Source organism: Pollicipes pollicipes, unplaced genomic scaffold (assembly GCF_011947565.3).
Source record: "Pollicipes pollicipes isolate AB1234 unplaced genomic scaffold, Ppol_2.1 Scaffold_7261;HRSCAF=8764_pilon_pilon_pilon, whole genome shotgun sequence".
NCBI classification, from domain to species: Eukaryota; Metazoa; Arthropoda; class Thecostraca; order Pollicipedomorpha; family Pollicipedidae; genus Pollicipes; species Pollicipes pollicipes.
In genome coordinates, this window is record NW_023597054.1 from 47308854 (window position 1) to 47327828 (window position 18975).

The 18975-nt window shown below is 55.0% G+C and overlaps 1 protein-coding gene across 4 annotated transcripts; it reads right to left on the bottom strand.

Annotated features, from left to right (window-relative positions):
* Positions 1 to 682: 682 nt before the first annotated feature.
* Cpr (Cytochrome P450 reductase) lies at positions 683 to 18745 on the bottom strand. Of its 4 annotated transcripts, none has more exons than XM_037235985.1 (14): positions 18648 to 18745; positions 11161 to 11359; positions 9090 to 9238; positions 7078 to 7268; positions 6697 to 6821; positions 5713 to 5898; positions 5339 to 5466; positions 4762 to 4869; positions 4395 to 4528; positions 3800 to 3997; positions 3302 to 3489; positions 2860 to 2971; positions 2344 to 2442; positions 683 to 1640 (listed from the first exon to the last, which is right to left on the bottom strand). In XM_037235985.1, the coding sequence occupies exons 2-14, from the start codon at positions 11355 to 11357 to the stop codon at positions 1374 to 1376; spliced, it is 2082 nt and encodes a 693-aa protein (XP_037091880.1). In that variant the 5' UTR covers positions 11358 to 11359; positions 18648 to 18745; the 3' UTR covers positions 683 to 1373. The 4 variants fall into 4 exon arrangements, with proteins under 4 accessions (XP_037091880.1, XP_037091881.1, XP_037091882.1 ...); XM_037235986.1 differs by lacking the exon at positions 18648 to 18745 and adding an exon at positions 14120 to 14230; XM_037235987.1 differs by lacking the exon at positions 18648 to 18745 and adding an exon at positions 14048 to 14066.
* Between the last annotated feature and the right edge of the window lie 230 nt (positions 18746 to 18975).

Genomic DNA, 18975 nt, shown 5'->3' on the forward strand with positions numbered 1-18975 from the left:
GGGCCGGTGGCGAAACAGTTTGTCGCCCAGCCTTGCCGCCGTCGCCGCACGGACCAAGAGGGGCGGGCCTGGGAGACAGCGCCGCCCGGCTGCTGTTGTGTAACGGGGTCCGGCGCGGCTGGTGTCGAGTCCGCGTCACGCCTGCTCTGCGGCCGAGGCATGCTCGTTGCACCGGCGCCGGCCACTCCGGGCAGCGCGTGTCGCGTAGGGATGCGCACGGCCCGGCGGGCGCCGCGAGCCCCGGCCTCACGCTGGCACCGGGCGAGATTGTCCCGCCCAGGCTCGCGTCGCCGGTTAACTCGGGCGTGGCGGTCCGGGGGAGGCGCTCGGCTGTGGACAGGGCTGGCAGAGTCGCGGCCGTGACCCCACACGGGTGAAAGTGGTGTGGTCAAGACGTACACGTCAGAATGGTCTCTAAGGGCAGCGCTGTGGAATCCCACGATTGGGAGAAAAGGTAGACAAAAATATCGTCAGATTGAAAATGTTCAAGACAATCCGCCTCACGGACGGGGCCGAAAGCCTACATACGCAGTTCTGAGCATTTCAGTATCTTTTTTTGGGGGGGAGGGGGGGGGGGGTTTATTGTCAATTGATCTGTGCGTCTGGGCATACTGAAGGTAGAGTACTGCCACCGTGATGTCATCGCTCCACTACCGTCAAGCACCGCCGAATGACGCCAGGATTGTTTTTCATTGCTGGCGCGGATCGGTGGCGATGCCGCAGTGCCGCTGTATTAATATAGTATTCCTACACATCACGGGACGTGACATGGTCATTTCATACGACAATAACAATCCCTATTCTCTACTGGGTACACCTGAAGCCAGCCGGTATTCTGCAGAAAATCAAGAGAAGATGCCAATCGATCGGCGCCGCAGTCGGCGCGCGGGCCAACAGGACTACCGACTACAGGCTGCCGTTGAGCGGTCCCGTTACTACGCCACAGCGCCGGCGGGCTCCCGTCGAATCTCGAGCCCCCGGCGCCGGCGACCCGCCCGTCCCGGCCAACGCGCCCCGGGGCCGCCGTAACTGAACGCCTGCCGCCGCCTCAGCCCTGAGCCGGTCGCCGGCGGGCCGCGATTATATGCCCTGACCACGACCTGATCATCTGGCCGTGATCAGGCCGTGACCTGGCCATGACCTGGTTGTGACCAGGTCTTGACCTGACCGTGGGCTGGCCGTGGCCTGGTCGCGACCTGATCATGACCAGGCCGTGATCAAACCGCGACCTGACCATGACCAGGTCGTGATCAGGCCGTGACCTGGTCGTGACCGGGTCGCGACCTGACCGTGACCTGACCTTGACCAGGCCGCGACCTGGCCTGACAGTCTCGGCCGGGACCTGCCCTCCGCACGTCTAGGCGGCCCGCCACCTAGCTCCACACGTCCTCCGAGTAGCGCTTCTGCGAACGCATCGTCTTGATGTACTTGTCGGCCTCGTCCTGGCTCATGCCGCCGCGTTCCCGGCAGATCTCCGTCAGCAGGTGGTTGACATCGCGCGCCATGCTCTTGGCGTCGCCGCAGACGTACACGTTGCCGTGCTGCTCGCCCAGGATTCGCCACACGTCGGCGGCGTGCTCGCGCAGGTGGTGCGTCACGTACACCTTGTGCTCCTGGTCCCGGGAGAAGGCCACCGACAGCTGGCGGACAGGCACGGCGAGTGTCACCGGCCGACGCAGGCGCCGCGCGCGAGGCCCGCGTCACTGACCGGGGCCACTCACGCTGGTCTGGCATGTCGCAGCCCATTGGCCGCGGTACCACAAACCCACCGGGCAAACATTGACCGTCACATTGTGCTGTCACGGATACGGGAATTACGCCCAGCGAAAACGGATGAGCTATGTAAGTCCGAGGTCGTGACAGGCCATGATTAGTGCACGTCCTTAGTTTCGCTGTTCGACCTCCAAGCTGCCACGTAGAGGTTCTGGGAGGCTGGTGCCATGGAACAGCGCTTACGTCAGTACTACTATACCTCAGTAGCCTTGACATGCACAGGACACGGTAAGGGGGGCGGTAGCGGTTTAGTGGTTAGGACGGCTCGACCCCGGGCCTGCCGGTCTCCGGCTCCGACCCCTGCCACACCCGCGTACCCGCGTGGCACGTCATACAAGGACCCGTCCCCAAATGCCCCCGGCGGTTGGTGGTCCGTAAAGCCCAAGCGTTACAACACAGTGACAGCACTTCCGGGTGGGGCCATGTTACGCCGTTAGCTGACCAATGAACCGCATGTCTGCCAACCGAGGTGTTTATCGGAGGCTGCAACTGAAAACCCCTCAAAGCAGTATTGCATGACAGCAGCTGTTTATCCATTAAAGGGGACGGTCAGACCACCGCGCTAGAGACCTTGATCACACCGTCCGCTTCAAACTGTTGCAGCTCTTCCTCGTAAATGTAGTCCTCGGCTTTGTGGCGGCATCCATAGAACATCCACGTCTCTCCGACCTGAAACAGTCCAACGTCCGTCTGAGCGTCGGGGAAAGGTCAGAATGGCAGTTGCACCTGCCGGTAAATACGTGCGCGGCATCCAACATATCTTGTAACAACAAAAACGCATGCACGCCCAGTGCTAGAGCAGATATTCATGAGCTTCGTGAGCGCAGCTGAGAGGGAATGATCGCGATGATCATTTGTTCGTGTGGATACGGGATTACACGACGGCATTATCATTGATCACTGCTTACCGTACATGCTGGTAAATGTACTCATCCCACCTCTAGCTCAAATGTCGGAACCACTGATTAAGTAATGACCAATTATCCAGTAGAACTCCACAAAGGAACGAGAATCTTGACACAATCCTACGCAGAGCCACACCCGACCGACATTTGTGCAGAGCTCGGCGACGTTAGCTCCACATACCTCTTTGCCTTGTTGTTTTTGGAAGGCCCTCTCCTGAATGAAGCCGCGCATCGGGGCGAAGCCAGTGCCGGGTCCGATCAAGATCACCGGCGTCTGGGAGCGAGACGGCAGCCTGGCGGGGGGCGGGGCACGGTTAGCGGCCGCCGCCTCCAGCGCGGGCCCCGGACGGGCCGGCCCGCCGGCGTTCCGGCGCTCCGACGTGCGGCGCCTGGACGGGGCGCGCCATGCGACCGCCGCCGGTCACCGGGCAGTGGAGAGACGGCGCCGGCTGCCGTCGCGACTCGGCGCCGCCGTGACGTCAGAGGTGGACACCCGACTCACAGAAGCGCCCGACTCCCAGCCCCATCTGTCGGTATTTCCCTTCCGCACGACACCACGCCCGCCGTGCGCGCCCCATTACCCCCTCCCCCCGGACGCCCGCCCGCCGGCGCTCGGGGCGCACCTGAACTGTGACTTGCGCACGAAGCAGGGCACGCGCACGTCCCGGGGCAGCGGCGCCTCGTCGTTCAGCGGCTGGTCGCTCGTCTTGTGGTTCAGCAGCCAAGTGGTAGCCACGCCCAGGTTGGTGCGGCCCGTGCTGGTGGCGTAGCGCACCTGCACGCACGTCACGTGGATCCGCGTCGGGTGCACCTGTCGGCGAGACGGCGGGCGCCGGTGAGGGCCGGCCGAGGTGGCGGCAGAGCGGCGGCCGGCGGGGCACGCACGCAGCAGGGATGGAGCACAGCACGGACACGCCGGCGGAGGTCCACGGCGGGTCGACAGCGCCTCCGCAACCACCACCTCCCGAAGCCGGGTCGGAATCGGGACACGATAAGTCTTTAGCACCAGTCTATGTCGTACACCAAGGCCTCAGCGCCTAACGGTGGGATTCCGCGCCTCTGCCTGCCGCCGCCGCGGACGCTGCTGGCGAGGCAGCCTGGGCGGGCGACGAGCGGCGCACCTTGGAGCTGGAGGAGATGGAGTAGTAGCGCGGCTGCAGCCGGTTCAGCAGCTCGCAGAGCAGGTCCAGCGGCGGCCGGCAGGACGGCATGTCCTCCAGCAGGTGGGCCAGCGTCCGGCACGGGTTGACCATCCAGTCATGGTAGGCGGCCTTACCCTCCTCCGACGAGGACGACATCAGCAGCAGCCGCTCCCGCTCCTGGCCACGGGCGAACGCGTCAGGCACCATCCGGGGACAGCCGGCCACTGACCAGACACGGCCGGCGGCAGCCCGGCCACAGACAGTCCGCCGCTGACTACACAGGGCCGGCGGCAGACACGGCGGACACGGCCGCAGACAGTCCGCCGCTGGCCAGACAGGGCCGGCGGCAGACACGGTGGATAAGACTACGGACAGTCCGCCGCCGACAAGACAGGGCGGGCGACAGACACGGCAGACCGGCTACAGACAGTCTGTCGCTGGCCAGACACATCACAGCCAGTCGGCCACGGAGCATACATTGCAGACACGTCCCACACAAGGTCGGCCAGAGACCACGCCAACCCAACGACAGTCCAGACCAGACAGACCAAACGCGCCCGACCAGTCGGTTCACCTCGGGGTCCGTGACGTAGTCGGCGATCTCCTTCAAGACGAAGTGTTTAGGCACGCTGGTGATGTCTAGGTAGTGGAGCAGCGCCGTGCGGTAGGTGGTCGGACACGGGAACGGGTGCTTCTTGGCCGTGTCCGCTGCGGGGGAGGGGGGGGGCAACAGGTCAGCGACGCCATACGACAGACGGCACCTGGACGCCAGCAGGCGTACAGAGAACCCTCACTGGTCTGCAGGCTATGCTTGGGACAGACTCGGCTATAGTGTGATCTGAATGTGTCCGGACACTGTTCCTCCCTCTCTCGAGGCCCACAACGGTCTCACCACAGTGTTGCAATTGTCCACAGGCGTCGCTCGCCGGCTACCAACGTACGGTCAATGGCATCGAGCGAGAAGATCGTGTCCAGGTTGACGTTGAACAGCTGGCCAAGCTTCTCGACCAATGCCGGGTCGTTGGTGGGGTAGACTGCCACGTGGTCGCCTGAAACAGGAACAGTGTTCCGGTGGCCTAGTCTCGAGGGTTGCTTACAGAAGGCAGGAAGGCGCAGGAGTCTTCAAGCTTGCCAACAGTATTGTTCAGGTCACCGAAGTAGTTGCTGTTCCATAATGATACAGGTGATAGCCATCAAGCATCTTCTGTGCACTAAGTAACAAGCTCAGAAACAAAGCCAACCAGCCCACCAGCATCTAAGGCTGTGAGTGACAACCACAGAGGACTGTTTATGACCGGAACACAACGCCCTGCTAGCGTCGCCTTCGGCGTCCCACAGCGTCCTGTCAGCACCACCAGCACCACCAAAGGGCCCTCTCAGCACCGCCAGGAGCGTACCACAGCGCCCTCTCAGCACCGACAGAGACGTCTCACAGCGCCGTCAGCACTACCAGGGCGCCCCACAGCGCCCTCTCAGCACCCTGCGAACAGGGCCAGCGCCCCGCCCGTCTGCTCTCACCGGCCTCGTATCGGATGCGCGACCCCTCAATGTCCAGCTCGAGGTGCATGAGCTCGCGGTCGCCGCCGCGCTGCAGCCGCCGGCTGGCGCGCAGCGGCGCCAGGTACGGATTCTTGGCGTCGAACGGCCTGGGGAGCGAGGGCGTCAGGTCAGCCGCCGCGCGCGCACGCGGCCTCACAGGGACGCGGCCCGGTGCCACGACGGCGCCGCTGTGCTCATCACTGACGAGACGTTACGGGACGGTGCGATCCGCACAGGCGACAAGCTCGTGTGGACGCGTCCACAGGGAACACAGACACGACCGTCCAGAGGCCGCAGACGCGTCCAGACGAAACAGACGCGTCCACTCCGACGACATAGCCACGTCCACTCACGGCCGCTGCTTGGTGTAGGACCGCAGACGGGCCACCTCGCCGCTGAAGATATCGTTGTGGTTGATGTCTTCTAGGACCTTGAGCTCGTACTGACGCTTCTCTTCCTCGCCGGAGTCCTCGATGCCCAAATATTCCTTGACGTGCGGGAACATGCGCTCCTTCCACGACAAAAAGTCCTCCTCAATGCTGTCAAAACATTACCAGTTGTAATTTACACGCGGCGTGTCTCGCAAATCAAGAACGAGTCTATTTCAGGTCACTTCATCTATAGCAACGCAGAAAATGACGCCCTGATCAACATCTGGTAGCACATTGCCAGAGCGTGATGATCGGGATTCTGCGATAACATACTCCCCCAAACGTCTGGCTGAGTGCTCAAGGTACTAAGGCATAGCAACTGATAAGAGCGTTTCTTAACGCCCATAATTAACCTTACGATTTTTTCAACCGCAAGAGATGTCACTTTCGACTGCATTTTCAGTTCAGCCTTCTGTTCACACGGAAACAGGGCCTTACGAGACGAGCCATCCGCGTGGCCATGGTAACCAATACCACGGAACAGCCTACACCACAGCAGCTCGACGACAGCGTCCATTACGCAGGACGTAGTGACAACACGCCGATGTGGCGTGATCGAGGGCAAACTTTGTTCAGTGTACAGGCACACGAAAGAATCAGACAGCGTTATTTTCAACTCAACGAGCGCTAATGGGCGGTGAACAGAGCGGAAAATACACAAAACAAAGCAAAACGAAAATGCAAGCTCGGTATGCTCAGGTCCAAACGTATGCAAACGCACGATCCCGTCATGTAGAGGGGGTGAACAAACTTGATCGATGGCTTTCCAACATACCCCCCCCCCCCCCTCTCATTCCCAGCCCAAACACGGCTTCCGACCAGTTCCGACACACGTGGCGCCGTCCGACGGCGCGCGCAGGGCGGGCCGGTCGGCCTGGCGGCGGCGGCGGCCGGCACGGTTCTCACTTGGCGTCGTCGTCGCCGAGTCCCAGCTCGAACACGCGGACCGCGCCCAGCTCCTCCAAGCGCTTGTCTACGTATTTGCCCATGGCGTTATAGTGCTCATACGTTTTGTTCCCTAAACCGAACACCTGCGGCACATAAACAACCTCCGATCAGCAGGGCCTGGGCGGGCGCGTTGCCGCTACCCAACTACGGCTTCTCTAAACTAAGCGTCTACTAAAAAGGTATCAGCAGCTGGCGAGATCAGGAGAGCTAATCCAACGTCGAGCAAACTTAGCGCAAACAGCAAAGCTTTAGCGCAAACAGCAAAGCATCACTTCCCAAATCACGCGAGCGTAGCGCCGTGGGAGCGTGGCTCGAGGGGAGCGTCGTCGCTCCACGCACCGTGTAATTGACGCCGGCCATGTCGACATCCGCGTCCTTGAGCCACTCGAAGAACTCCTGGGCATTGTCGGACGGGTCGCCCTCGCCGTAGGTGGCCAGCACGAACACGGCCAGGTGGTCGGGTACCTCGGTGAGCCGCGGCAGGTCCTGCATACTGCACTCTTCCGGGTCGGCTACCAGACCGCGCATGCCTGCGGCGGCGGGCCGGTGTTCAGTGGATGGCGGTGACCGGCGCGCGCGGCACACCACCGACGCCGCCGCGCTGCCGAAGCACGCGGCGGCGCCGGTACAGCGTCGCCGCAGACATCCGCGCACGCGTGGCCCCGCCGTTCGGCAGAGTACATAACAACCTAAGACAGCCTCCTCAACCTCAGAAAGTACCGGTGTGAGCAAGAGGCCAGCTTTTGCCGGCGACGCTCAGCCGGTCGCTACGATCCACATCTGTAGACCCCGTACCGAAATGAACAGATACAGCCATTCGAGCACAACTAAGAGCAGTGTGCTAAAAAGTAGCATGTTCATGAATCACAGCAGTATTTCAAAAGCTACACGATGCGATAAGCGTACTCGGGTTCGACTGCTGTTCAGTGCCGAATAGCGGTAAGAATTGTACTTTCCGGGCACGTCGGCTACCGGGGCAATAATGCGGTACTGCTATCCAAAGGCAAACGACCTCAGCGTCATCAGGTAAATAGCTCAGGAGGAGCATTTCTAAGCCTCAGCGGACTACATACGCCAATGTGCTTGGAAAAATGAACACATTTTGATTCTACATTTCCCAATTTTGGAATACATCACAAGATGCAGTGCTTTCCGATGCATCGAACGATATAACTAACCCCACTTCCGAAAAATGTCCCATGTTTTTTTTTAACCTTTGGACGACAGACTAGGAAAGAACGGCCAAACCCGCAACGTCTATAGCAAACTTTTGCCGTTCCCGTCTCTACTCTGAGCATAATGCAACGGTTCCAAGTAATCCGGAGATGCTCCATTACCCGCCTGCACATTTGACACGGCAATAATCCTCAGCCAGTCCCGACATGGCTGAACTATTTGCAGCACCACAGCGTCACTGATGCCATTCGCCGTGTCGGCACCGACAAGGTCAGTCCGGCATCAAGTGGTCGCCTCTCGGTCCACCACCCACGTACATTCCTAGTCTACCCCAAAGACGCCCAGAGTGTGACGGAGGCTAGGACTGCACCTGGAACGTGGTCGGGGCGGAGAGGTTCTCAATGAGTACGGGCATGGGAGTGATAGTTATATCGAGTTTGGGCCGCAGGTTTGAGGAGACAGCATGCCCTGTATCCGAAATTTAATTTCTCGCCACACGTCGCTAACTTTGGCATTTAAAAAGAGTTAAGCTTGAGACTTCACGTTTCACTTTTTTGTCAAACGGTCGGAAAGTTGGAAGTGACTCAAATGTATTACGGGATCCTCACATAAAATGCTCATACACCACCTAAAATGTTGGGGGCGTCCCCAGTGGCCCTGCCCCCCCCCCCCCTACCTCCCCTTATTTCCGCGGTACTGAGCGTGGGGCACATATAGCTATCGGGCTCTTCCCACGGAATCTCTTAAGAAGAAGCATACCAGCACATATATCATAGCCAGCTGTTCCAAGACGGGGATGGTGAGCATCTAAGAAGTTGCCGTTTACACCTATCTTTTGACTATATCTCTCAATACCTATTCTTACTATATTTTTTAACCTATCTTTTACTACATCTCTCAATACCTATTTGACTACATCTCTCAAATAGGGGGACAGACACTCTCGGCCAAATCGCAGACGACTGGTCCCGTTCCCTGCTCTCTCCCAGCGCAACTGAACTCCCGCCACAACACCTCCTCAGCGACGCTCCTTCGACGGCCGTCATACCACCGCGCGCGCAGCTGAACACGACACCGACCGCGTTTCATTGCCTCGCTTCCGGCGTTCGCTTGGCCGGCCTGCAGCCGGGCACGCCTGCTCGGCGCACCGGCCGGAGAGCTGTGCGCGCTCTCACCGTATCGGCGGCACTCCTTAGAGATGCGCGTGCTGAACTCCTCGGCAGTGCCCGTCTGGCTGCCGTACACCACCAGCACGTTTTTGCCAGAGGTCTTCATCTTGTCGATGAAGGAGTCCTCGGTCGTGGCCAGTGGCATGGAGCTGGCTCTGTAGCAGACAGTCAGCAGGGCCAGGTCAAACCTCTAGGCCAAAGACCAGACCTCCAGGTCACAGTCAGACCAAGGCAGTCCTCAAGGTCAGAGATCAGGTCAGACCTCCAGGTCACAACCAGACCCCCAGGTTACAGTCAGATCAGGGCAGGCCTCCAGGCCACAGACCAGGTCAGTCCTCTAGGTCACAGACCAGACCAGACCTCCAGGTCACAGTCAGACCAGGGCAGACCTCCGGGTCACAGACCAGACCAGATCTCCAGGTCACAGTCAGACCAAGACAGTCCTCAAGGTCAGAGATCAGGTCAGGCCTCCAGATCACAACCAGACCCCCAGATTACAGTCAGATCAGGGCAGGCCTCCAGGTCACAGACCAGGTCAGTCCTCTAGGTCACAGACCAGACCAGACCTCCAGGTCACAGTCAGATCAGGGCAGACCTCCAAGCCACAGACCAGGTCAGTCCTCTAGGTCACAGACCAGACCAGACCTCCAGGTCACAGTCAGACCAGGGCAGACCTCCGGGTCACAGACCAGACCAGACCTCCGGGTTACAGTCAGATCAGGGCAGGCCTCCAAGCCACAGACCAGGTCAGTCCTCTAGGTCCATCTCCAGGTCACAGTCAGACCAGGTCAGATCTCCAAGGCCCCGTCATCAGGAGCGACGGCACAATCCACAAAGACAGATGTCAGCCGCAGCGGTGCACAGTTGCGAAATCGCTCCTTAGAGCGACAGCACGCAATTCCGATAGAATCAGCGGCCTGTTGGTAGCGGCAACAAAGTCCCACAGTGACCACGGAGGAAACTCATAGTTTCGAAAGAGATAGCTGCCGGACGGGGCACCACAGCTCTTAAGGACGCAGCGAACAACGTGACGAAACATCACTCTGACAGCGCTATTGGCGGCAAGGCATAATCCTAACTGGGACGGTGGTCCGCAATACAGCGTTCGGTGAAATGCCATGACCAGGACAGTAACACAGCTCCGAAAGAGACAGTGGTCAGCGACGGCAATACGAAGTTCGTCAGCAGCAGCGGTCCGGGCGGCAGTACACAGCTCCGTCACAGACAGCAGCAGCAGCAGTACACAGCTCCGTCACAGACAGCAGCAGCAGCAGTACACAGCTCCGTCACAGACAGCGGCGGCAGCAGTACACAGCTCCGTCACGGACAGCAGCAGCAGCAGTACACAGCTCCGTCACAGACAGCAGCGGCAGCAGTACACAGCTCCGTCACGGACAGCAGCGGCAGCAGTACACAGCTCCGCCACAGACAGCGGCGGCAGCACATGCTCCCCACAACCCGAGGCAGTTCGGAAACGGTCGAGAAACGCCCGCCAGTCCCGACGCCCGGCACCACGCCAGCAGACTCACTTTTGAGAGACGACTGCAGCCATGGACGCAGCACGGACACCGCGACACAGAGCTGCCACCGAGGCGGGGGTCGCCGGCGGCAAGAGGACAGTGCTGCACCGGCGCCGGCGCTCGCGCCTTTATAGCGAGCGCCGCCCGGCGGGCGTAACAGGAGCACGCGACGCGCCGCCGACCCGGTCGTTGGCGCCCGGCCGTGACGGGGTGGTTCGGTCATCAAGGGCGGACCTGGTGACCCAGCCGAACGCGACCGGCTGCACACCATGCCCCCTTCCCCACCCCCACCCCAGCCGGGCGGACGGGCGCCATCCTACCCTAACTAGTGTACACATCTCACGCCAGGGTCACGGCAACTACGGTTTGACTTCAGGGTCCATTCAGGTATCACCACTACCACAGAAACAGGCAGACGACTTCATCCTGCCATTTACCGACAGCTTCGGCACTCCGCCGCGGGCCTCTATCTATAGCTTATGCTCCATTTACAATGTGCTTCCTATTGCGCTTCATGTTACATTGCGATTCACACAGCAACAGTGGCCGCTACTCACGTGATGGTGAACGTTTGCATCGAAGCTTGTTCTTCTTGCTTTTTCCGATTCCTCAGGATCAGGTAGTAGACGGCCGCCAGCGCCAGAGAGGCCAGCACCACCAGGTCGAGCGTGGAGAACATGGCCTCGGCGCCACCGGCGCTGGCCGTGTGCACCGTCTCCGCCTCCTCAGTCATCACCGGCTGGCTGTCCGCCATTGCTGAAATGGACAGAAAAACGTGCACTTTGTTAAGCGAATGCCTTCAGAAATGAATGCATGTTAACACCATGCTTCTGTTGGAAGAGGAACCTGAGATACTTTTGAAGGAGTTTGGACATGGAGCAAACTCATTGAATGGAACGAAATGACCTTACTTTAGTCACTGCTGACATGGATTAGTGGGACTCACAAGCAGACATTATCAATGGTAGGAGGAAACAGTTATGAGAGATCAGGAGTGTTTAATGATACAGCCATACACCACTGCATGATATTCTGTTTTCAAAGCAGCATTCACCTGAAAAGTACTAAGTTAACCTGATCCAAGGATTGAAGCATGATATTCATAGAAGAAAAGCTTTACCTAGGATAAGATTTATACTGCTCACTGACAAAAGGCACAAAAATCTTTCTAAAAAAAAACAACTTTTTCACATCATTGATTTCTTTTTTACCAAGAGAGCAAAACATTTCACCGGTGAATATTACACCTGGCAGACAAGTTTTGATCCCATTTTTCATAGAACATAGAAAGACCACTGTGCATCTGAATCCGTCTTTTCCAATACCAAACAACCCAAGAACACCTCAAATGTTCCCACTTGCATTTTACCTCCACCTGCAATGCTATCAACAAAACAGCCTTATAATAAAGGTGCCATTTTTACAAAAAAAACAATCTGAACCTTTTGAATGGGTGGATTTCTGAGATCCGAGCCAACATTAAGCACTCGTTGTGAGCCTGGCTCCTAACATCCGATCGTACAATTTCAGGTCAATGGCATAATTTAATGCCAGTTTAACATGCTGCAATACTCAGTACTGGTCTGTCCTGTCCTCTAACATCATCTGACTGGGCAGCCAGTGCTGCCAGCTGCAGGTCATGCCTGTCAAGGTCAAATAGTGAGTGTCTTAAGTGACTAACCCAACGTCATGGGTGGGTGGATTGGAAGGCATGCACTCTGACCAATTGAGCCATTGGGGAAATGAACTGAGCTACCAGGAAAAACAACTGAGCCATCAGGAGCCATTATGAGCCATTCTGTGGCACTAAGCTCTGATTGGGCATGTGTTAAGCCAGCAATTCTGCAAACTCACTGCACACAAGTAGGGAAAATGCTACTACTTTATAACCAGATAAACTGGGTGATGCAATGCCAAACTTTCCACATTTTGACCTTCAAACTACCTATTGGAAAGCTTAATTCCTAGGACAAAAGCTGCTACTTTACCAATTGCTTTATGGCATCAACAACAGACCAAATGAAAATAAAATAGATTACCTCAAACATGATACACATGAATATTTGATGCTCCAGGGTGGGAAGTACTTTGGTGACAAAATATCAAAGCATAAATCCTAGTTATGGCTTGGGTACCCAATTTTGTAGTATTTTTTAGTTTAGGTAGTTATTGATTGGGTTTTAATGGCAAGCCAGCTGCACTGGTCATATGCACCCCTGCAGTACTATGTAGCTAAAGATAAGGCAGATTTAAATGTTGGTGATGGTGCACCTGTATCCACACAATATGGAGATGCTATATGTCATGTGCACTTCTGAAATGGATATGATCTTCAGGTTTACAAATCAGCTCTCTTCATCTACTTTTTTGCATTAATTCATTGTAGTAAGCAAGAATTGAGAAACTAATGCAAAACACCTCACAAACCATATCATACCTTACCTATATACATGTACACCACCTTGCATGTCCCAAAAATCCATACTTATCATCCAATCCCTGAACCTTGATCACATCCCATTTAAGTAAACTCACCAACATTAGCATGGCCTGTCAATTGGTAGTAACTTAAGTTGTCACTTTTGCATCTGCAGGCTGTCAAAGCATATCTTATATACCTGCAATAATTTTAGTGAACATTGCTGGCAGGCAAGTGATGGGATTCAACAGACTTTTATAATAAGGCATTTCATAAATTAGTACCAATAAGATCCTAATAATATTGTATACCTGGTCACAACTTGGTCATCAAAAGATGATCTTTCCATGACTTGCTTATCAAAAGTCTACTTTTACCAAGAGTTTGGTGCACTACACAAATTTATTAATTACTACATCAGTCAAAATCTACAGCTCAGAAAATAGGCATGTTGACACCCTTATCAGGCCAATAACATTTTGATTTGGTATAAACTCTCAACAAAATACATGCCTTCCACTCAAAAGATGAAGGCAAAGTGATTTAGAAAGGTAATTTGCTCTATGCAGCAGAGCAAAACCCAAGCATGAGGTGCTGAACAACAACTCCTTTAAACTCATAATGGCAAACAATGGTCTGGGTAATTAAACACACTTCATTAAAAACAGCATATAACACCCAATAAACCTGGCTAGATAACAAGACTGGCAGCCTTGGCTCACATGTCACATTCAGCACCTCAATTGTGCCAATCAGGATTAAAAAGGCAGGTATCAAACAACCAGATGAGTTTAAAGTCAGCTCCAAGCTTTAACACCTGCTTAGAGCACCCGGAGCCGGGCCTGAAAATCCTCAACTAGATCAATGATAGTAATATATATATGAAACAGACAACCCACACACCGCCTTGACTCATGTCATGTCATGGGGGCTTTACGACGCACTCAGCTGCTGAGGCCATATGGCGTCGCCTGCCTCTCACCCTGGCAGGAAGGGCGGGCACCGCGGGGAATCGAACCCCGTACCTCTGGTTTCGCGCAGTGGTTAACGCAGACGCATTAGCCGCTACACTACCGGCACCCCCCGCCTTGACTCACGTCTCAATAAATCTTCCACCTTTGACTCCCATGCGCCATTATCATGGATATCTTTTGGCTACTATATCACAAATTTTCTCCTTACACCTTCAAGTATATACCGTCCCGTTCGATCCGTCGTCAGCACGATTGCTGGCCTGAATGTGTGACGTCATGAGTGCAGACGGTGCGTTCGAGGTGCGGGCCGACAGGAAAGCTCTTTAACTTAACTTTTCCTTCTTCCTTTACCCTTTACTTCAGATCACACACTAACTCTGGCCTACCTCCGACACATTACGTACAAAGTGGTGTTTGGAAGGATGACTTTTGCTCGGGTATTACCATCACCTATCCCATCCGTATGTTGAGCGCTTCATCCCATTTCCAATTCATTCCAATTTCCTCCCTCTCGTTTTAAGGGCTTATCAATTATGTCAGTCGGTACCTTAGGCTCCAAGCCGAATGCGCCGATTGGCATAAAATATTCGTCATTCGATGCCGCTCAGTCGATAAACTATCATTTCCGAAGCGCCGTGACCTTGGGTAGGGTCAAAGATCACACAAAATACAAAAAAGAAAACATGTAGAGCAGGTAAGCCCATGTTCCGAGCATATGGCATCGATCACCATGAAACCTTCACCAATTGATGCAACATAATCAATATCCTAACCTTTCCAAAACATGATGACCTTGAGTCAGATAAAAGGTCACAAAAATGGCCAACAAAACTGGCTGCAGACAACCCCGCATACCGAGCCTATGACACCGATCAGCATATACCCTTCACCAATCGACGCGCCATAGTCGATAACCTAACCTTTCCAGACTACGGTGGCCTTGAGTCAGGTCTACCGTCACAAAATTGGGAAAAACCTTGGTTGCAAACAACCCAATGCCCGAAACCTATGACTCAAGTTGCCAGAATATTGAACCTGCAATGTTGACTACCGCAAACTTTTTTCACGGACGTATATTCTTTGCGATGAGGAAAACTAAACTAGCTTGGCCGCTATTCGTCTAACATTAAGCATTTTTCAGATCTAAAAATGGCGGCCGCCGCCAACTTGAATGCTAGCGAACTTTCCTATTTTGACCTGGAAGACATAGGCGGCCATGTAATATCCCAGAACGGGTGCTTTCATGGTTGGTGAGTCCATTTCTGGCCTTAACTTAACGACGCGCCACGGCAGCTGACCGAGGTCAACCAACATCTGATCTGCTGACAATGTAGTCTCACTATCCGAGTGTCACCAGGCGCGTACGCCCGCCAGTAGCTTCTCCTTGGCACGCTGGGAAAGGTGCTTCACCCGTCTCACATGTCAGTTCGTTTAGCGATTATACTTGTGGTGACCTGTCGGTTCAAATCAAAATCACTATAAAGGGACCTGGGCAACTTTTGGGAAATCGCGATATGCATCCGCATAGATCGGTACTTCGAGCAGTGAAGGTTTCATGCTGATCGGTGCCATAGGCCCGGAGCATGCTGCAAATTTGTGTTGTTTCGGCCGTCTTTGATGACATTTGACTTGACTCCAGCCTACCATTTCCTGAAAGAATGGGATATTGACTATGATGCATCGACTGATGAAGGTTTCATGGTGATCGGTGCCATGGGCCCGGAGGATGGAGTGGTCTGCAATCCCTTTTTCCCGGTTTCTGGCATTTTTTAGGCGGCGTTTGACCTGGCCCAAGGTCACCACGTTCATTGCAGGATAGGTTATCGACCAAGCAGCATCGAATGGTAAGGGTTTTCAAGCCAATCGGTGTCTTAGGCTCGGAGTATTGGTTGGCCGTTTAGCAACTCCCGCACAGGGAGGTAGTTTCGCAAACCGAATCAGGAGGGGGTCTTAAACAGCGAAAAGTGATTCGACCGACCCAACAAGGATACGACGCTAGCTGCAATGTTTAGCCTGATGGAACTTGATTAGTATAAAAACGCTCAAAAACAGGAAATTGATTAGCTTCATTTCAAAGCAGCCTGACACTAGCAGAAAACGAGAACGACGAACTCATGCCAGGCACGCACGCATGCTTCTTCTCAGCTGATGTAGGCGGGGTTGGAGCAAGTGTCAAATGTTGTTCAAACTCCCGGGACTTAGTCTGAATTTCTGCCTACATACATAGACTGCACGCCTAGCCTACAGGTCACATTTCCGCCTACAGTGTGAGCCTGCAGACTCGGGGGAGGGGGAGGGGGGAGACATGGCACTTGTGCCCTCTATGTCCCTGACTGGTACACAGTGTCGATGATATAGGTACGTCAGATAAGTGGAGCACTGAATTGCCACAATTTTTCAAATTTTTACGAACGAGGTCACAGTTTGCTGACCTAGGATAGAAAGACACCGAAACCTCCTGTTCAGATGCAACGTTCCAAAAAAAAACCGCATAAAACAGTCTCGTGATCTAGCAGATGCTTCAGAATGGGAGACATCCAAAAGAATGGCTGGCGGGCAGTGCTAACCTCCTCCAGCTGGCGGGTTTCATCGAAATCGACATGCACTGCTTCTTCACATATCGCAGGTACATCCCATTACTCCGATGTATACGTTTTCAATCACTTTCATGAGTTATGAGCATCGATACAACGCAAAATCACCGATCAGTCGATAACTGAGGAAACAACCAAATGCGGTATATTATCGAAATACCTCACCATTGGCATTTAAGCGTGAACGTTCCTTCCGATGAACTTCACCAAAACATAGGAAACGACGTCGTCACCAAGTGTGCTGCAGTCCGTAACCACCGGACAGCGTTTGACTTCTCAACCTCCTTGGGCTCCCTGGACTCCTTCAGGAGCAAAAGTCCTTTCAGTGAGTCACTGGACGTCGGACGTCCATGCGCCGCAAGCAGTGCGAGCGACACCTAGCAAGGAACGCGGGAACTATGTTCTGGTTAGGGGGGGGGGCGAAACTCTAAAATGCCAAAATGGGCCCACTTAGATTAGACAATGGGCCCCAACAGGCTGGGACGGGCCCTTTACCCTCAATAAGGGGCCCTCTTTTGGTCAGAATACGTCCCACAGGGTTCGAGTGGACCCTCTGCAAGGGAAAAACATTCACAGTCAATAATGAACTATCTACGAGTTAGAATGGGCCAACTATAGTTCAAAATAGGACCCTTTCGACTTAGAATGGGCCCTTGTTAGGCCAAAATGAGCTCTTCATAGATCAGAATGGGCCCTGCACAGGCCTAAATCACCCCCTTCGCAGACTAGCGTGGGCCCTCCATAGTCGATAATATGCCCTTTGCATGTTACAACCAGCCCTCTACAGGTCAAAATGGGCCCTCCAAAACCAATAATGGCTGCTACACAGGACAGACTGGATACTCTATGGTCAAAAAGGCCCCCCTGTATGCCAGAATGAGCTTTCTGTAGTCAGTAATATGCCTTGCAAATGTCAAAATGAACCCTCTACAGACCAAAATGGGCCCTCTACAGAGCAAAATTTCCTTCCGCGGTCAACAATGATCCTCTACAGGTCAGAACGGGTCCTCTAAGGACCAGAATGATAGGAACTACAACCAATAATGGGCCCTCTACGAGCCTAAATGGCCCCTCTACAGGTCAGAATGAGCCACATGCGAGGCAGAATGGGTCCTCGACAGTCAATATTAGACCCTCTATAGCTCATAATGAGTCCCTAAAGACCATAATGAGCCTTCTACGGATCAGAATGGGCCCTCTAAAGACCCGAATGAGCTCTCTACAGGCCAGAACCGGCCCTACAGCCAATAAGGGCCGTCCACAGATCAGAATGGGCTTTTGCAGGCCGGAATAGGCCCTCCGAAGTCAATAATCGGCCTTGTTCGGGTCAAAATTGGCCCTCTAAGGCTCAGAAGTGACCTCTTGTCTGTCAGAATAGGTCCTACATAGGATAGAATAGGCCATCATCAGTTCAGAAGAGACTTTTAAATGCTTGCACAATATCTTTCCATGTTCAGAATCGACGCTTAACATACCAGAATGGGCCCTCTACAGCCCCCATGTTGGAGGAGCGCTGCCCCCCCCCCCCCCCTGCTCTCCAGTTGGGTGGGTGAGTTGTCCCTACTGTCCCCTCGGTTCTCGCGTCCTTGCACCTGGCGACACACGCATGGCAGCGGGCGCACCGTAGGCTAGCGCGATTTGGACGCATGGTCCGTGTGTCAGACCTTCCTAGAGATGCACGATCATCTGCTTCAGCCAAAGCTGTCTAAAACGGGCTGGCAATGTCTGATGTGTCATACCGTTAATGGCAGGACGTAGGTACGTACAAGAGGGCACAGCTGCTCTCTTCGCAAACACACTTGCCTTCTTTGATTAGGTCTACGCTTCTTACAAACGGAATGTTACAAGCAGCGACGAAGACAACGAAAGCGTGCCAAACGCTGAACGAGACAAATCAATTATTCATGAGAAGGCCGGGATGGGGCGAAGCGCGGCGACACGTCACGAACTGCTGGCAGCCACTTAACCACGGTCCTGCGTCAGACCCGCAGCGGTCCGGGCGTGGTCCTCACGCGCGAGTGTGACGGTTCACAGGCACTAACCGGCGGTGGTCTCACCTCTCTGTGGTCCGTCGCCCGGGAGACGTGTGAGCCGCGCGCGCGCAGTGGCTCCCGTCCGACCAGCCTCACTTGCAGAGAGTCGGCCGCCAGACGACCGCGCCGCGGCCGCTGCGCGTGACCTTCACCGGCGAAGCGCCTCTCAGTGACGTCCCCGGGGCTCTCAAACTTGGTGTCGGACGGGCGCGACGCTTCGACTTGTTGCGTGAGGCACCGACCGCGGTTACGTAAAACGAGCGAGCGCGGTAGATGAAGAGGAATGGTGGGGGTGGGTGGGGAGAGAGTCGGGGTCGTCGACACGGGGCCGTTCGTGTGGGGGACTTAGGAG

What these genes read in the sequence shown, in the direction of transcription:
- Cpr (XM_037235985.1), bottom strand. Translation starts at nt 11,357, where the DNA reads ATGGCGGACAGCCAGCCGGTGATGACTGAGGAGGCGGAGACGGTGCAC. An exon ending in ATGCAAACGTTCACCATCAC is followed by an intron (nt 9,239 to 11,160) that starts GTGAGTAGCGGC and finishes TGTCTGCTACAG; the next exon opens with AGCCAGCTCCATGCCACTGG. An exon ending in ACTACGTCACGGACCCCGAG is followed by an intron (nt 3,998 to 4,394) that starts GTGAACCGACTG and finishes GCCCGTGGCCAG; the next exon opens with GAGCGGGAGCGGCTGCTGCT.